At 47.4% G+C, this 17,478-nt stretch overlaps 1 protein-coding gene across 9 annotated transcripts in view; it reads right to left on the reverse strand.

Annotated features, from left to right (window-relative positions):
• MAP4K4 (mitogen-activated protein kinase kinase kinase kinase 4) overlaps positions 1-17,201 on the reverse strand; it is a 165,017-nt gene extending 147,816 nt beyond the window's left edge. For 3 of the 9 annotated variants that reach the window (XM_062606929.1, XM_062606928.1, XM_062606926.1), the window contains exons 1-2: positions 16,251-17,200; positions 15,853-15,918 (exon numbers count right to left, since the gene is read on the reverse strand). In XM_062606929.1, the coding sequence (XP_062462913.1) occupies positions 15,853-15,918; positions 16,251-16,307 (123 nt within the window). In that variant the 5' untranslated portion in view covers positions 16,308-17,200. Of the gene's footprint in view, positions 1-15,852; positions 15,919-16,250 lie in introns of all 9 variants that reach the window. The other 6 variants (XM_062606934.1, XM_062606932.1, XM_062606930.1 and 3 more) reach the window with 3 other exon arrangements.
• Positions 17,202-17,478: the final 277 nt, after the last annotated feature.

A 17,478-nucleotide genomic window follows, 5' to 3' on the forward strand; every position in this document is an offset into this window, starting at 1 on the left:
CCTTCCCGTATCAAACAAGTCTGCTGTGGCCCATTTATTCCCTCCTCCCCCCACAGGGAGAAACAAAGGGCAGCAGTCTCTAATGGCTTGAGAGCAAGGGATCTGGGGCTTGGTTTATTACATGCTTAACAGAGCACTGAATTACTGGTGGTTATTGCCTAGTTTAACTGCTTTCCTTAAAAGAGAAACATGAGCAAACAAGTATTTGCCATGAAAAAAAACCTATTCAGACAGGAGCTGACAAGAGCAAAAGCATCCAGGGTTTACAACTGTTTATTAGCAGTCCTGCATTCAGGCACCGGCTGAGATTGAAGCAAAGGCTAATGCAAAGAAATCCCCACCTTGTCCACCACCTCCTCAGGGGGCTTGTCTAGCCCTGGATTTACCACCCGAGGTTAGCATACACACTAAGTACCTGAGGCTTTAACTTCACAGACTTAGCATGTGTCAAGGGCAGCATGCCTTGTCTAGACAAAGACTTTCAATGCACTTTAGTTAGCATATACAAACCTCACACCTTCAATCCCGGCAGAGAGAGGAGCTCTTGGGAGAGAGCATCCCCCCAGAGTGCCTCCGACTGCCACCTCCATCGGCAGGGACCCCCCTAACTTCAGGAGATGGCACCACAGTTTTGTCCGAAAGATAATGGGAGGGGAAACAATAAATTAACCCAGCGGAGCAGAAGACAGACCCGAGACCTTTTCCTTCTCTGTTTTTGCTCAGCCAACAGGTAACAACTGTGACCCCTCAGCAAACAGCCAGTGCTGCGAGCAGAGATAAACCTGAAGCCTTCATCTCAGGCACGCATCTTCCCAGTGCCAAATAAAAAGGGAGGCTAATAGGCTTTCTCCACAGGGAAGCAGCAGGTAGGAGAAGAGAGAACAGGCTCTCTTGCTCCCATCAACCTAGTCATTTATTTTTCATGAAACTTGGGAGGATTTTAGATGAGACCCGTACCCCAAACCAAAATACAGCTAAGTCAGCCCTGAGGTTGAAAAAGTGCTGAGGAGAGGCTGAAACGGATGGAGCCTCATTTCTTTGGCAGGCCAGGGTAAAAAGAGACCACAGAAAAAAAAAAAAAAAAAGATCTAAAGAACGTACAGAATGCATGTGGAGAAACACATTAATGAAAATACAAACAAACCTCACTCATCTTGGCAGAACGACAGCCAATACCAGAGGTCATGTGGATTTAACCATATCCTTTCTATTTGCTACTTACTTTTGTACCAAAAAAAAAAAAAAAAAAAAAAGCCACAGACAAGCCTAGAGGAAGAAATGCAAAGGATGATGAGTGTCGAGTTTAGAGGAAGGGAGAGCAGCGGGAGAAATTCACCCACATCAGATGAGTATGAGGGAAGAGAGCAAGAAGGACAAAACAAACCACAGAAAGGGGAAGAAACCTGCCACTGCTAAAAAAAGGGCAAAAATAGAAAATTTATTCTATGGGAAAAGATCAAAGAATAAGTCAAAGACGTTTCAGTCATGAGGCACTTTTCAAAAATGCCTCATGTTCCAAAACAGTTTCTAGAAAAAATACCTTTTTCTCTCAAGCCTGATGAGGGAACATTGTTTCAAACCAAAACGTGCAAGCCTCTGCCCACACAGCTCTAACCCCAAGCTGCAATGAGGCTGATACCCAGTATAGTTCCACTGACTTCAGCAGATAGGGCCTGACCCTGGACAGCCGAAGTACTTATAGCTTTAGAAAAGCAATCTGAACTAAACCAATATACACATGAACACTGCGGAAGAAAGAATACCTCTACCATGCTCTTATTCCAACACACTTCTTTTTCTCTCAAGCAACATTGATGCCTCTTGAATTATAAATACACAGGTAGTCTGCATGATCCATAAAGGATATTATTACTGCTGCCCTAAGACAGCAGAGACATTCAAAAACTTTCCCCTCAAAACATTCAAATCACGAAACCACACATTTGTTGAAGAGAACTTTGGCTCGGGTGCCCACAAGACTTTCTGCCGTCACGCAGAGCAGTTCCTGAAACTAGGTGGTTTTGCTGACGGCTGTGATTCAGACGCAAGTCCCTAGTCATTTCAGCATGCTGGTTTTATCACCTTTCAAAGCTGTCCGTAGTCACTATTAAAAGAAATCCACAGAATTCAGCACAGCAAAGGCAAACCCAATCTGCGCCTTGCAAAGAAACTCAGGACTGAGCATCCTTGAACAGCCCCGTCCCTTGGGAAGAGCAGCATCTCAAGGTCAGGTTATAAACACAGCTCTCCGGGAAACACTCTGTACTGCTGCTGGGTGCGCAGTCTGCAAAGGATAAAAAACGAATGGCCTTTGAAGGCGGACAAGCTATTAAATTTTTACTAGGTGAAATGTTTACTGAAATAAATCTAGTCCTTTCCACTCTTGGTTATTATCGTAACACATATGGTAACTGACATACAATTAATGGCACTTTAAACCAAGAGTTGTTGGAAGAAAAATGCACTCCCAACTTTCCAGCTAACCTTGACAAAAAGCCAGGTATGGTAAAGCTCAGCAACACAAGTGGCTTTATGAGAAACCCCATTTATTGGGCACCTCTCACTCTCACAAGGAACACCGGCTCCAAGCAGAGATGAGTCTCAGCCATGTCAGCACCACCCACCACCACTGACACAGACCCACTAGCAGTCAAAGCTCAGCAGGCCAAATCCCCACCTCAGCAGCACTGTACCACCCACACCTCTTCAGTGGGTTTTCATGTACACGTGCTATTTCACATCTGTCAATGGTTCAGACAACGGCACCCACAGAGATTTCATCTCTTCTCTGAAGCGTATTGACCCTGCAGGGCGAATGGGTATTAACAGTAACGTGACACTTTAATACCCAAGCCTACTAGCTTTGTTTCCAAACTCCCAAGGATCTACAAACTAAGTTGTTGCCATCTCTGCAGATCTGAAATGCTGTCCACATTCCCTTTTCCCATCTTCTCCTGAGTTACAGAGAAAGATTAAAACCCACATTATGTGCTACTGGGTCAGTATATTCTCCACTAAGAATGAGATATCTCCAAGACCCAGCACCTTTAGCACAGCTCTGTACCATGCCAGCAAGTGGGATTCCTCTCCCTGCTGGAATAAAGTAACAAGATACCACCCAGGGTGTTTCAGATGTCTGCTTCACCTTCCCCTCTCCTTTCCGCAATAGGAAATCCTACTGGTGGGGAGTACAAAAGAAAACCTTCCCCTTTTCCCACACAGCCCAGTGCAAACACACCATATGTATACAAAACATACTGCCTCACAACAGCACACACTGACTACATGCTTTGTTATTAAAAACCTAAGAGGGGCAGAGCAGCAGCAGAAGGGGATGCTCCAAAGTCAAATCACAATCACAGCAGGGACTTGATCTACGACCGAAGTGGCAGTGTCAATGACAGTGGTTTCATTGCCCATGTCTCTTCCTCTCCCAAAACCCAATGCAAGCACTGCCACAACACTTGACCCATGCGGAGGCACCTCCAAACTCAGCAACTGAACCAGAAAGAAGTCTGCTCAGTAGCAAATATATTTTTATTCCTGAAGAGGAAACCAGAGAGGGCTTCCATTACCACAGAGGAAACATAAGGAAAGGTAGCATTGCTCAGGACTGATTTACTGCCTCAAGTCATTCAGAAAACCATAAAGCCAGTGACATATAAGACAAGCAACTCATTCACAAGAGCTCTTTGATCTTAAATACAAATAAAATTAGGTCAATATTAAAGATTTTCATTCCTTGCCATATAAGACTTCCATAAAGCCTAGGAAAAGCTTTTCCCATCCCTTCTTTTAACACTCAAGTTACTTAGCAAGTAACATTTCTTTCACATGACTTGAAACATTTTCTCCATATTCACTTGTCATCACTCCAGAATTTAACTCTTGGCGAGAACCTAAAATACACAGAGGGAGCCGTGTAAAGCATTTTCCATAGCGCCCGAGGACAAGTCAGATCAGAGGATTTCGTTGCGCTTCACATGGGGGAAAGTAAGGAGCAAAGCACACCTCCCATCGTTCAGATTGAGAAACCAAAAAAAAAAATGGATTTTTGGTAATTTGTTATTCAAAGCATTCCAGTGATTTTTAACAGATGAAGAGGAGAAAGCCTGTGCCGTCACTATTAATAGCCTGACATTCTTTCTTCCCCCGCAAGACCACACCAGAAACACAGGCAAAGGTGACAATTTAAGGGAGCCTGGAGGTGCGCCACCCTGACAAAGCCCCAATCCCTGCGGCGCAGGGTCTCCTCTAAACTTGCCCCGGGGCAAGAGCATCATGTGTGAGGTATGGTGCCGGTGTACAGAACACATGCCATGAAATCAGGGGGGCCCTTCACATGCGAGACTTCCCCACAGCTCTCAACGCTGCGCCTTTTGTTCCTTCTCCTGCAACAGTGCATCATTAACCTAATCTGCTGAAATAACAGCGGATTGCAGGATAAGCTAAGGATATAGCATCACTCTGCATTTTCGGTTTAACGTGCTCCATTGTGTTAGGGTGGCTTTTTGTATTTTATTTATTTGCTTTCTAAACCAACCAAGAGCTCTTGTACACAGCAGAAGGCCCCTGAAGCTACCGCTGTAACGTGGTATCTGCTCGCAACATCAATATACCAATTTTAAAGGTATTAACGCTGCTGTTTGGTCATAGTAAAATATCCTAATACCCGCCTCACCTCTGTTAAAGACACCAATACAGTTCAATGTGAGCAACAGTTCAGGCCTTTCTGCAAAACCCATTTATAAACAGAAGCCTCACCAACTGCAACATGGCACATAACAATTCCACCACAAACACAAGTAAAACAAGCAGGGGCACCAGGAGGCTCGCTCAGCTGCCCAAGAACATTCAGTCCCTTCCTCTGAGCAGCTCTTACAAGACCAGAGGGTCAACGTGCAAAGTGTTCCCTCTCTTTGGCATGGGTAAGCGTGAAAACTGATCCCACCTATCACTAAGGCAACAAAGGGATCTCTTCTCGTCAAAGCACAGTACTTTGCATCCAGAGATTTGGATTGTACCTCTGTCATATATTTCCTGGTTGGCTGGGAATAAATTACATCAGTTCCCCACTGTACTTCCCTCACACATCCTCACCCAAGGAGGGTGTAAAGCAAAGTGGATAACTGGAGCATCAGAGAAGCACAAAAGAGCTCCACTCCTTTCTGTGTTTACACGGGAGATTACCATGCAACTGATAGTTCGGTTTAACAACTGGCGCGGAATATGAAACTTCAAGTACTTCAGGAATGTCCACTCTAGCGCCTGAAGGAACACACATTATATTGCCTTAAAAAAGCCCCAAGTGTTAATTAGAGAAAAATTAGGGTTGTATTTACAACAGGTTGAAATTTAAAACCAAGATCCCAACCTGACTGGATTTATTATCTGAGCTCACAGCTACAGAGAAGCAATACGATGACATGGCTGGGGAAAAATAAATAACAAAACCCCACACAGGTTTGCTGGGAAAAGATACCTTGTAGAGAAGCACACCTTTGAAAAAAACAGCTTGAACGTTAGATGCTTCATTACGACCCCTATCAAGATCATCACTTTTTCTATTAAAAAGTAATTCTCTCCTGAAAAACAGTAACCCAGAATAAATGAATTTTCTGTAGACGTATAGTTTATTTTAACAGGGAAGACCTCAGCACATCTTGCAGTGAGCACAAGAGAGGAGACACAAGGCACTGACTTCTCACACTGATAGCTCTTCTCAACTGGATCCCTCAGAAGTTCTGCAGAAATAAACCCATCTATATTTAAGTTCCCAGCCTTCATATAAATGTGCAGAGATACTGAGGGAAAGAACATTCACCTTTTCGTAAATGCATGCAAAAGCCAGTCACTTATTTATGAGTCTTCTGGGTAAAGGGATGCTTCTCTTCCCAGTGATGGGCAAGAGGGGTTTTAGAGGCTACGCACTTTTGCATATTCATGTATAGAGGCACCTTCACTCCTACTATATATTTCACAAAGATAACAGACAGTAGAAACTACTACATGCATGGTATGGGGGGAAGAAGGGGGATGTCAACCTGCCAGCCTTAGACATCTGGAAGATATACAACTGAGACGTTCATCACAAGGTTCCATTAGAATTAAGACTCTGGTAAAGAGCAACTGAGCTCATCCTCAGGGCAGCTATCTCCAGAGGCCATTCCCCTGTCCTCTTTCTCTCCATCCAGCTCAGATTTAGACAGCAGAGGGGCAATAGGCCTATAGCAGACCCTATTTAAGCACCTTTCAAAAGTACCGACCAAGTCCAGTGCACAGAAACAAGCTGTAAACTACTGACCACATGTTCTATCTGCAGCTCTCACTACAAAATGCAAAGAATACTTGTACCCAAGTTATAAACCCTCGCAGGTAAGGGGTGCATAAAGAAAATCGAAATGCTGATGGCCCCTAAGCTGTAGTCCACTAACAAGTGCTACTGCAATAGTCATAATAATTCTTGAGGGAACTGGTGCACAAGTATTCCCTCTTGACAACAGCCTTGCAAAATGGGTACAGCTGTGCTTCCTTTTAGCTATTCTACTGAATCTTCCTTGTGAAGCACAAAAATGAAGAAAAATGATCAACTGCAATAATGCTGGGAGGTCCTGGACTTTAAGACACATAAATCCAAATACACCATAGTATACTTTGCTGTAACACATTAAGGACCATTGACATGAAGCTTTTATTTCCTGGGTTTGAAAACAAAACAACCCAATACCATTAGATAGCTTGAAGTGCAGGGGGCAAGTTTTGAGACAAGTTTATTTTGGTTTGAGCTTACTGTTTAAATTAGAATCATGAACTCTTGCTCACTGTCATCCCCTACAGCTACTTTCACAAAATCCTGGGAAGAAACCATTGAAACCTACCAGAGCTTAACTGAAATTAACTGTTGTGGTTTTAAGACTTAAAGTAACTTTTAACTGTTGCAAAAAAATCCCAAACAAAGCACATCAGTTTTGAGGTAAACCAGCAGGAGTGAACTATTGCCTTGGTAGTCCTCTGGAAGTCAGTAAAACTCAGATTTGGTGCAACTGAGTATTTTAAGCTGCTGCCGTTCCTTTACCTGCCTGAGTAAAGTCCTCCCATTTCAACTCTGTCCCCTGATGAAGCTGCCAGGAGCAGGAACCAGAGCCAACAAGTCCATACCATGGCCTGGTACAACATAAAAAGATGGTAACTCAAACATTCAAACTTAAACCAGCCCAAATTTGAGAGCCCTAAAATGTCCAGTGAAGTGAAGGGGACTCCAGAAGCATACTGAAATCCAAAGCCACATTTGGGGATAGTACATTACAGAGTCAGAGCCAAAGACCAAGCAGACGGGTGTTATGTGTGAACACGAAAACCAGCATTTACATGTGGAGAGTGGCACTAGAAGAAGGAAAGCTTTCAGAGGCAGGTGGAGAGCAGGGCAGCACCCATGACTCCAAAGCTGCAAACGCAAGATTCCCAAAGGGACTGTAGAATGGTTTGGGTTGGAAGGGACATTAAAGATCATCAACCATGAGCAGGGACACCTTCTGCTAGACCAGGCTGCTCAAAGCCCCGTCCAACCTGGATTTTTTAGGACTTCCCTGGCCAGGGTGGTGGAAAGAGCCTGGTTAGTGTGCCACCCCAGCAGCCTGGAGCCAGGGAGATATTGGGGCACTGGAGGCACAGATGGGCAGAGGAAGAAGCTGACAAACAGCCACAATGCACCACCAACAGCCCCAGTAGCCATGTTGCTGACCCCAGCCCACAGCACACCTTCTCCAGGGGCAGGGCTGCCTTGCTCCAGGAAGCGTGTGCCTACAGCCCATGCAGCTCCTTCAGCCGCAGGTACCATGACTCACTGTGATCCCTGCACACAGAGCAGGGATTATCAACACGCCATGGGACAGCTCCAAAGGGAGGTGACGGAGACATACCAGATAAGCACTACAATACCAGTATAACTGCATCCATGTTAGGAGTTTTACCACATTAGCTGTTTTATTACTAGACAGGCTGATCAAGACCTGCTGGCACTTGCAGTGTCCTGTTTGTACAGCAGTAATGACAGCTACAGCAGCAGAGCAGTCCAGAGAGGTGCAGCTTTGGTGGGAAAGACAGATTTTGCCAGGAGTGTTGAACAATCTCCCCCAGAAGACATCAATTATTCCGGCACATGGTCACAACACCGCTAGGTGGGCTGAGGGAGGTATCCTCAGCCTGGGCCATGCTGAAATCAGCACAAAAACCTGCGTCAATAAACATTCCCCTGGTCTGCATAAGCCCAAAGCCTGGTGGTTAGTGACCTGCCACGGGTAAAAGCTAATCTCTTTCATAACATATATGGGTTTTAACATGGAATTATATATGCTAATGTGGTTATTACTGACAGTTAAGCTGTCCCTCACTTTTTCTTGTATTAAGCACTCCCCTGACTCCACACTTTTTATTTCCCTCAACTATGAATAGTCCATCAAGTCACTCTTACTATTTAAGCCAGCTTCTCCTTCTGCTCCCTCTTCTTTCCTCTGTAAATTTACCTTCAGTAGGCTGATCCTCTCTGAGCTGTCCTACTATCTCTTCCTAACTCCACCTTTTCCCAGAGTTGCTCCTTCACTTATGAATATGATGCAAGATCAAGCAAGAGGAGGACATAGGAGAACCCCAGGAAGGTGTCAACACCCTTCATGCCTGCTACAGGGTACTCGAGACAGGAGTTAGCTGCACCAATTTCCAAATGAAGTGGACAAAAGCCTACTCTATCCATACATCTGTTTGTTCCCCATGTGCTTCAGAAGTGCAAGTGCCCTGCAAGGGTGAGCATCTGCAGTCCCCAGTCTCTGTGATTTCATCCTTCTTCAGCAGCAAATTAAAACCAACACCACTGAGGTCAAATTGTAGTTATTCATTACATTCGGAGCAGCAGATTTCACTCTGCTGCAGGACAGCAAAGCCCAGGAGAGCAAAGGACTGCTTTGCCTGCAGGACTATCGTGTCTCCTGTCTGTACTCGTTTCTCCTTCAGAAAGCTGCCCTGCTCTTTCTCTAACACTGAAATCAATACCGCAGAAGTTAGGACTGCTGAGCCCTTGGCCACCCAGGAGGAGACACAGCAAGCCTTGCTCAGGACAGGAGAAGGGACTAGGAATGAGGGCTGCATAGAGGCATCATGAACTTCCCAACAGTGTATTGACCATTTGGCAGCACTCTGCAGTTTGTAATCAGTGTTGTATTTTGTAGCTCTGTGCAAGTGTTTCACACCGCATCCAAGGCGGAAAACACACTTTGGAAGTAACAGAGATGTAACGTCAAGATCTCCAAGCCCTCTACATTCAAAGCTACCTCAAAGTTCCCAAGAAGCATGCACAGTTGTGGGTTTTTTCCTCTCCCTTCCCATAGCAGCCTGACTTTAGAGCCAACAGTATCTTTCCTTGAGCCTGTGCTGGCCTGAGAAACAATCACGGACCCATAATGCTACAAGCATAAGGTATTTGATAACAAAACTCTTGTGCAAAGCTATGAGATCCCCTCCCAAATCCACCTCTCGTTCAAGCAAGCCAAATTCTTTCCACCACTTTCTTTGGACTGGGACCTAAAATAACGCCACAGATAAGGATCTGACTGTAACTTTTGACTACAGTCAAGCTCACATTGTGCAAGTCAATGCTATTGAGCTTAAATATGAACGTCATCGAAAGGCAGAGAGAAACACTTCTGGTGGAGCCAGTGTGCAGTCAGAAATTTAAAATGGGAAAAACAAAAATACCACTTTCCTCCAAGGAAAACAGATCTCAAGAAGGGCGGTACATAAACCTACTCAGCTGAAATCACTCCTGCAACAGAAAGCACCACCTGAAAAGAGGATGACTAGAACATAATGTGTATACAAAAACACATGCTAGGCCACAGGAGAAAAGTCAGCTGGCATTCTAGTTCAAAAACTTATACTAAAAAATGTATATGCTGAAGGCAGGAAAATGCAAAGGGTGAACACCTCTTGTAATGCTGGATTCACTTTGGGGACATTCCTCTATACAACCCCCTAGGGTGGGAGGCGCAGACCTGCCATCATCACAGAGGCCAGAAAAAGCACTTCTGCACGCTACCGCTGATGCTCTGGTACCTAGAAGTTGACACATCACCAAAATTTCCATTACCAGGAGAGAGCAAAACTAAAGCAAGGCACAGAAGCTGTACATTCTGTTCTTCCTCCCCTTCTTTCTTCAGTACACCTAAACTAAAAACAACCCCTAACCCTCGGCCTTCACGAACAAAGCTCACCTCTCCATGCCCAGAGCGAGGTGCAGAGAGCCTTATGGCTAAAACCATCCACCTTTGCAGACCTGGGGAAATGACCCCTACCATTGCCAACAGGGAGTGAGCACACACACACATAAAAAGCAAGGAGAGAGTACAGGACTATTTCAACTGAAATTTTATCCTCTTCAACAGAAAAAATCTCCCTACAGAAAGCTGAGAAAATTTCCTAGGAGTCAGCATAAGGCTGTGTTCTGTCATATCCACCACCCCAAATCACTGCACAAAGCCAGGTCCCAGAGTGCCTCTTACGATTACTCCAGGAATAAGAAGTCCCTGCCCAGGAGTCTGCAATCTGATTTAAGACAAGATACAAAAGAAAAGATGTTTTGACAAACAGACAGATGGACCGGGGGAGGAAGAACAAGAGGGACACGCAGCTACCCACAACTAGCAGGTTGCTTTCTTTTTTTCTTTTTCAATAAAAATAAATATCAGTAATCCCCACTGGCCACCTGCCTAGCTTTTGTATATTTAATTAAGAAGGATTTGGGTGATGGAGAACTGCTCAAAAGTTCAGCCAATTTGGGGGAGAACAGGGGCACAAACACCTAGCTGCAGGACCCAGAGAAATGCCAGCATTCTCCAGCCGCTGCCTGGTCCTTCCTGGTTTCTCCAACAGCAAACTCTCCCATTGCAATACAACCCACAAAAAGTCCGAGGAGGAAAGCAAGAAGGGCAGTTCATACTTAAGAGAGCTGGTCTGAACCAGTTCCTGAAAGCCAGTGACCTCACTGATCCTCAGCACAGTTTGTCTTTATAGAGATAAGACTGGAACTGTATTCGTGTTAACAAAATCATCTGAATCCACAATGATGTCCCTTTAGCAGTGAAAGAAGGAAAAGGAGGGGAGGGCTAAAAAATAAATCCAACTGAGTTAGTAGAGAATACCAAGCACTGTCCTCTTTCCCTACCCCCCAACACAGTCACCTTCTAAGATAGAAAGTCCATTAAGACAAAAATAGAGTATCCTTAGCGTGGGAAAACATTTATCCAAGTTTTAATTTCTTTTCAAATCAGCATTTAAACGATCACATCTTACATCATTTCCTTTTACGAGCCAGCAGTTAGACAATACACATCATTTACATGCAGTTTTGGAAGGCTGCAACATAAATCAACAAAAGAAGCCTTCACTATGAGTTAACTATTACAAGGCTGTTCTAAAGCCACACCAGCCTGTGCTGAGGGCAATTAGGAATATCATCCCTAATTCTCCTCTCCCTGGTGCACTCCTGTGATGCCTCAGAACTCACACAAAACCAGCCATCCCCCCAGTCATCGCTGCCACAAGAGAATTAGGATGTCTATCTGCAAGATGTAACAGCACACTCACAACAGCTATTTCAATGTGTTAACTGTCTTTAAAAACACATATGCACACCCCGAAATAAATTGACTCAGCAGCTTCACACAGTTCAGTCTCAGTAACAGAATACTTGTGCCTCCACGAACAATCAGATGATAGAGATTTTAATATGTGCAAAATATTAACCAATCCCTTTAGCTCACAGGTCATTTCTGCATTTAGAAAAAAATAGAAGGGAAGCAAATACCTAGTTTGAATCTTATCTCAAGGGAAATTTCAGGAGTGTTTTCATTTTGTGAGAGCCAAATTTCAAATGAAGCTTACTGCTGGATGTGAAATACTAAAATCTGACCACAGCAATGCTAAAAATGCTTCTGCACGATTTGAAAAAGATCAGATATAAAGTCCTGAAGGCAACTGATCATTCGGTAAGCTGGCTGCAAGTTCCAACTACACCGAGGAGCTCAGGTGAAGCAGCACAGAGCTCAGGAGGGACAGGGACTGGAGGCACAGCCACCCCACAGGACTGCAGCATGCACACAAAAGCAGCTACAGACTATTATGGTTTTTCTGAATTCTGTGTGCGCTGGCATCATCCCCTGCTTGCACCTCACTGCTTAAAGGTGGCACATCACTATTCTGCTGGTTAAAAGAGGGCTCAGGGGCTCCAGCCCCAGGCAGGTGAGCTCCAATGCCAGCTCTGCCTGCTGCAGGCAGGCAGGCAGGGACAAGCCCGCACATGCCTCTCGCTCCCATCAGCTGATACCAACCTGTTGCAGGGCAATTTCTCCTCTCCAAACTCCAGCAGAGGCGTGGGGCTCCTTAAAAGTGTTCAAGGACTCAGGGGGCTGTGCAGCCGGTGTTTTCAGAAGGAACTCTGCTCTGCAACGTTTAAACCTTTGCTTTCTAACTTACAAGTGATGCAATTTGCAGAAGCTTCCTTCTTTCTTCTGTGCCATTATTCTCAGATTTTGAGCTGACTACAGAAGGGCAAACAACTTCCAGGCTGGCTTTTCATTCCCCAGGATTTTGGATGAGCTCTGCTTTGCCCTAAAATGAATAAAACACTCCTGCCGCAGCCCCTTCCCCTGCACAAAGACTTCCCCAGAACAACCCAAGTCTTTTGGGTACCCAGGCCTGGGGAACTCGGGCTTGCCCCATTCAGTGCTGCATAACAAGCTCCTCTTGAAACACAAGGTTCCTTCACACAGCAGAAGCGTAAGCCAGGTTATGAAGATGAAAATAACAAACTCTATAGACTTCAACACAGCAGCTGAAAACTTAGTATTTTTAAAACCTCACCACCAAGGTCCCAGGCCTACAGTACACTCCACATAAGCCAACCCATTTAATGGCATAAAATCCCACGAGGATCCACACTACTCCATGACAGGGTGTAACTCCACTTGCATTTAGATGCCAAACAAACAAGGGCTGTCCTTGTATTTCATGTTCCAATATACATCAATACACCTATATATAGCTAAATAAATAGCTATGGTAGAACTATGTATAGAAATATCTTTAGCTTGGCAGAGCTGAGCTATTTCCAGCAAGCCCAGCTGAGGCAAAGAGGAGAACAGGACTATTCTCTGCCTTTCAACAGGTCGGTGCAGTGCCCTTCCCACCCGGGCTGGAAAGCAGACTCCCCAGCACGGCACACGACCTTCGGTATCATCGCCAGGGTGTATGAGCTAGACAAAGAGATAACGTCATGCCCTCTCCCGCTCCCTCCGTCCTCCCGCAGTGGCAGGTAGCCAGCCAATCCCGCTCCCGGGTGACATCATCGCCGATGCCGATACACCAGCGTGGAAGTACATCAAAGTAACACTGCCCCGCACATCTGGGGGCACACACACCTCCACAGACAACCTACCTATCCCTTCTCCCCCACCCCCCGTCTGTCCCTTGGGATGACAGCCTGCTGGAAAGGGAAATAAGACCATCTGGGAAGAGGGATTCCGAGGAGAGGTTGCTGGGTAGGAGGAAAGCGGAAGGCAACAAGCAAACACAGCGTAACCACGTTTTTCCCTCGGTTATGCAGTTCCTCCGAAAGCCCTCACCACATACACACACAGTTTCGTCTCTACCTGTCCCTGGAGCATTTTTCCTAACAAAAGAGTGGCTGAGAAAAGCTAAATCCTACTGCACTGATCTATGGGTTTTTTTTTATATAACTGCATTATTTTAAGAATAAAGCCCAGGTTTAATCACAACAAAGAAGTTTGTTGTTTTGGTGTTTTTTGTTTACATACAACCCTGTTAGGTGTCCACATGTCAAGCCTCTGTACACAGAGAAGCAGCAGTGCCAATCCAAATTTACACAGCTGACAATCCATTACTGTCCAACAGGCTCCATAGCAAAGCAGTATTCACCTACTTCTTTTATCCCTGGCACCCAAAGCACCATGCCCTCAGTCACCAGGCAAGAGGTAACCATGAGGAAGGGCAGGGGAAACCTCACATCAGACACACATTTAAACTAATGCCCTGACAGAAACAGCCTCCTGCTTCCCCTGTTATCAGAGCGACACAGATGCCCCTCAGACCTTAGGTGTCATTCACTCTTCCAAGTCACTAAATGCATATGCTGAGTTTCATTTATAATGCTGACTATTCCAGGAGGGCTCTAGCATACCTAGGAAAATGAAATTTAAGATCCCTATTGTCAAGGCTGTTAAACCACCCAGGACTTCGCTCATTAAGTCAAAGTATTAACAAGTAAGCCAAGAAACAATGCACCAAATTGCAATAATTAACAGGAGAGCTTCAAGTCACACATTCACGCCCTACTTTTTTTTTTCTTTATGTAAGAAGGGCTCAGGTGATGCAAGCTCTGGGAGCAGAAGGACTACAGAAAATACACAAACGGTGCCATTTCATTTGTCAGAAATTAAATGCTAGGGGGGGGGAAAATGGTCAGTTTTGAGCAACCTGGTCTAGTGGAAGGTGTCCCTGCCTGTGGCGGTGGGGGGTAGAACTAGATGAGCTTTAAGGTCCCTTCCAACCCAAACCATTCTATGATTCTATGAAGTGCAGCTTCTCACTCATCTCCCCCTTCCTCTCTGGCCCTCTGAGCCACATCCTTTTCCCCAGCCTTCTGCCAACAGCAGCAGCCTGGTTATTCCACCTCCACTCTTCACATGCAACTCGTGCACCGCAGGCAGACTACCTCTCCATCAGTACTGAGGCTGAGGTTCACGCCCTCAAAACAAACTGACATGTGTTTTGTTTGCCGAAGAGGCACGAAAGTGCTTTATTTAGTTACTGGAGCTGCAACCAGCAGTATCTCCCCATCAGGGAAACTCACCAATTATTCTGCTTTGTTTACAAGCAAAATAATAAATAAATATAATAGAAAATGAAATAAAACCAAAGCAGATAGGCACTATCGGTCACCTCCAGTTACCTCTCCTTCCCCCTGCAAATGTGCCTTTCATTTCTGCACAGCTTAAGGCCGGAGCCTTCAGCCTTTTGCCAAGTATTAGGACTGTGTGAATAATTAGTCATCCTGGTAGGCAGCACTCACTGCAAAGTCACAGAATCTCAAGATTTGTTTGTTCCACTGACTGCACACTGGAGGGGAAGAAAAAAAAAAGCAGGCTCTTTTCACACCCATATGGGCACCCTTCTTTTTTTTAAAGTCATACACTTGTCAAACAGGTTATTCTGGGAATTCTGATTTTCACAAAATAAGCTTCCCTGCTTCGACTGCTTATCATTGTCACCCTGACCCTCCAAAACCATGCAGGGCTGGATGTGGCACCACTCACTCCCGACTTCACACCTTCAGCACTCTGAAGGTTTTCCAACAAGGAAACCAGGTGACAATCTTAACGAAGGCCAATGCCTTTGTCTAAAGTCACCGCAGCAGCAGCAACTTCCATGAGGACTTACAGCAGCAATTTTAATAAGCCCATGGACCTATTTGTACAGCCACAACACACTCGGACAGTGTCCACCCCGTTCGGTTATTTCTTTGGGGAGAAGGCAGGGGGAATAAGGACAATAAAGGACTATTTCACCATTTCAGGATGTGTGCTCGGGAGAGTAATTCCTGCCCCGCTGTAAACGCCGAAGCCGAGAGGCTGCCAAACTTGTCACGGGCAGTAACAATGACAACATTTTTATCACCCCCAACGACAGCGGGCGGCTCGCCTTCCGCGAGCGGTCATCCCGGCACAGCCACCGGGTACCCTCTCGACAAACGGCAATAATAAAAGGAGAAGAAACGCTGCCACAAACCTTGTAGACTTGCCCGTACGTGCCATTGCCAACCACTTCCACCAGCTCAAATATCCCAGCGGGGTCCTGGGGAGCAGAAGGGGCAGAGAGGGGTGGGGGTGAGGGGGGGAGAAGAGAAGCGGGGTTACACTTTGTCAGGCGATGGCTGCTGGCGGCGTGCAGCTGTTGCGCCCTGTTTTTCCACGCACATGCCAATACATGCAAACAAAGGAAAAGCAGCCCAGGGCCGCGCTCCCCCCGCGGGGCTCCCCGCACGCCGCCACAGCCGCCGGCCCCCCGCGCCCCGACACCGGACCCGCACCCAGCCCCGGACCCGGCCGCTCCCACCACCACCGCCGGCCCGGCAGCTCCGGCCAGGGGAGCGCCGGCCTCGGGGGAATCCCCACCCCTGCACTCACCCGCAGGGAGGAAAGGTCGATATCCACCAGACTTTTTGCAGGAGAATCGTTCGCCATTTTCCCGTCTCTTCCTTTATATATGTATTTTTTTTTCCTTGTTATTTTTTTCTTCTCTGTTAAATAATAGCGAGGCCTCCGCTCACCCCTCCCCGGAGCAGCTGTGAATTGCACGGAGCTCCTCTCCTCCCTTCCGCCCTTCCCTTCTTTACTCCAGCCCCGCCGGGTTGAAACTCTTCAGCATTGGGAGGGGTTGGCGGGGGGGATGATGGATAGATAGATGGATGGTGGGAGGAGGAGGGGGGAGAGGGAGGTGAAGGAAGGGAAGGAGGGAGGGAGAAGGAAGGAAGGAAGGAGAGGGGGTGCTGCGGTCCGTCTGTCTCCCCGCGGTGCACTGCGGGGCTGGGTCCCTCCGAGGCGGGCCGCGGTGCCCGGGCCGGTCGCTCGCTCGGTGTGTCGGTCGGTGCGTGCCCGGCGGCAGCGGGCTCACACCATGTCGCGGCGGCGGCGGCAGGAGCGGCGCCGGGGCCGGCAGCCTCTGGTAGCTTCACGGTGCACCCTTTGCCCGGGCATGGCACGGCTCGGCTCGGCTCGGCCCGGCCGGGGCGGCGGCGCTCACGCCGGGAGCCGGCAGCCGCGGCCCCGCTCTTGCATGAAGGGGGGTTGGGGAGAGCTCACGCCCAACGTCGCGGCGGAGCCCCCGCCGCCTCCGAGCCCTTCCCGCGGCGCTGCCCTCGCATGAAACGGTGTCGGGCACCGACGGGCAGCGGCTGCGCGTCCCGGCGGCGGGGCACGGGCGCGCGGATGGAGTGGGGTGCTGCGAGCCAGACAAAGATAGCTGGGGAGGAGGAGGAGAAGAGGGAGGAGGAAGAGGAGGAGGAGGAGAAAAGGGATACAAAATATACTGCGAGCGGGGAGGGAGGGAGAGAAAGAAAACAGCTCCCCCTTCCCTTCAACAGGAAAAACCGGCGGAAACGCGCCCGCACCAGAGCACTGCTGGGTAAACTCGCGGGGAGAGAAAGAGAGAAGGACGGGGAGGGGAGCGGCCGTGGCAGCGGTGCGCCTGCCCCCGCCGCTGTCCGCAGTCCAACAATAGCCCCGGTGGGGCGGATGGGGGTGTGTGGCGGAGCCCACGCGTGTCCGCGGCAGGGCCGTGGCCGAGGCGGCAGGACGGGGAGGGACGGGCTCAGCCGGGCCGGCTGCTGTGGCCCCCCCAAGCCTGTCGCTGCCC

This window comes from Pezoporus occidentalis, unplaced genomic scaffold, assembly GCF_034315485.1.
Source record: "Pezoporus occidentalis ecotype Australia unplaced genomic scaffold, CSIRO_AGI_Poc_V1 ctg99, whole genome shotgun sequence".
NCBI classification, from domain to species: domain Eukaryota; kingdom Metazoa; phylum Chordata; class Aves; order Psittaciformes; family Psittacidae; genus Pezoporus; species Pezoporus occidentalis.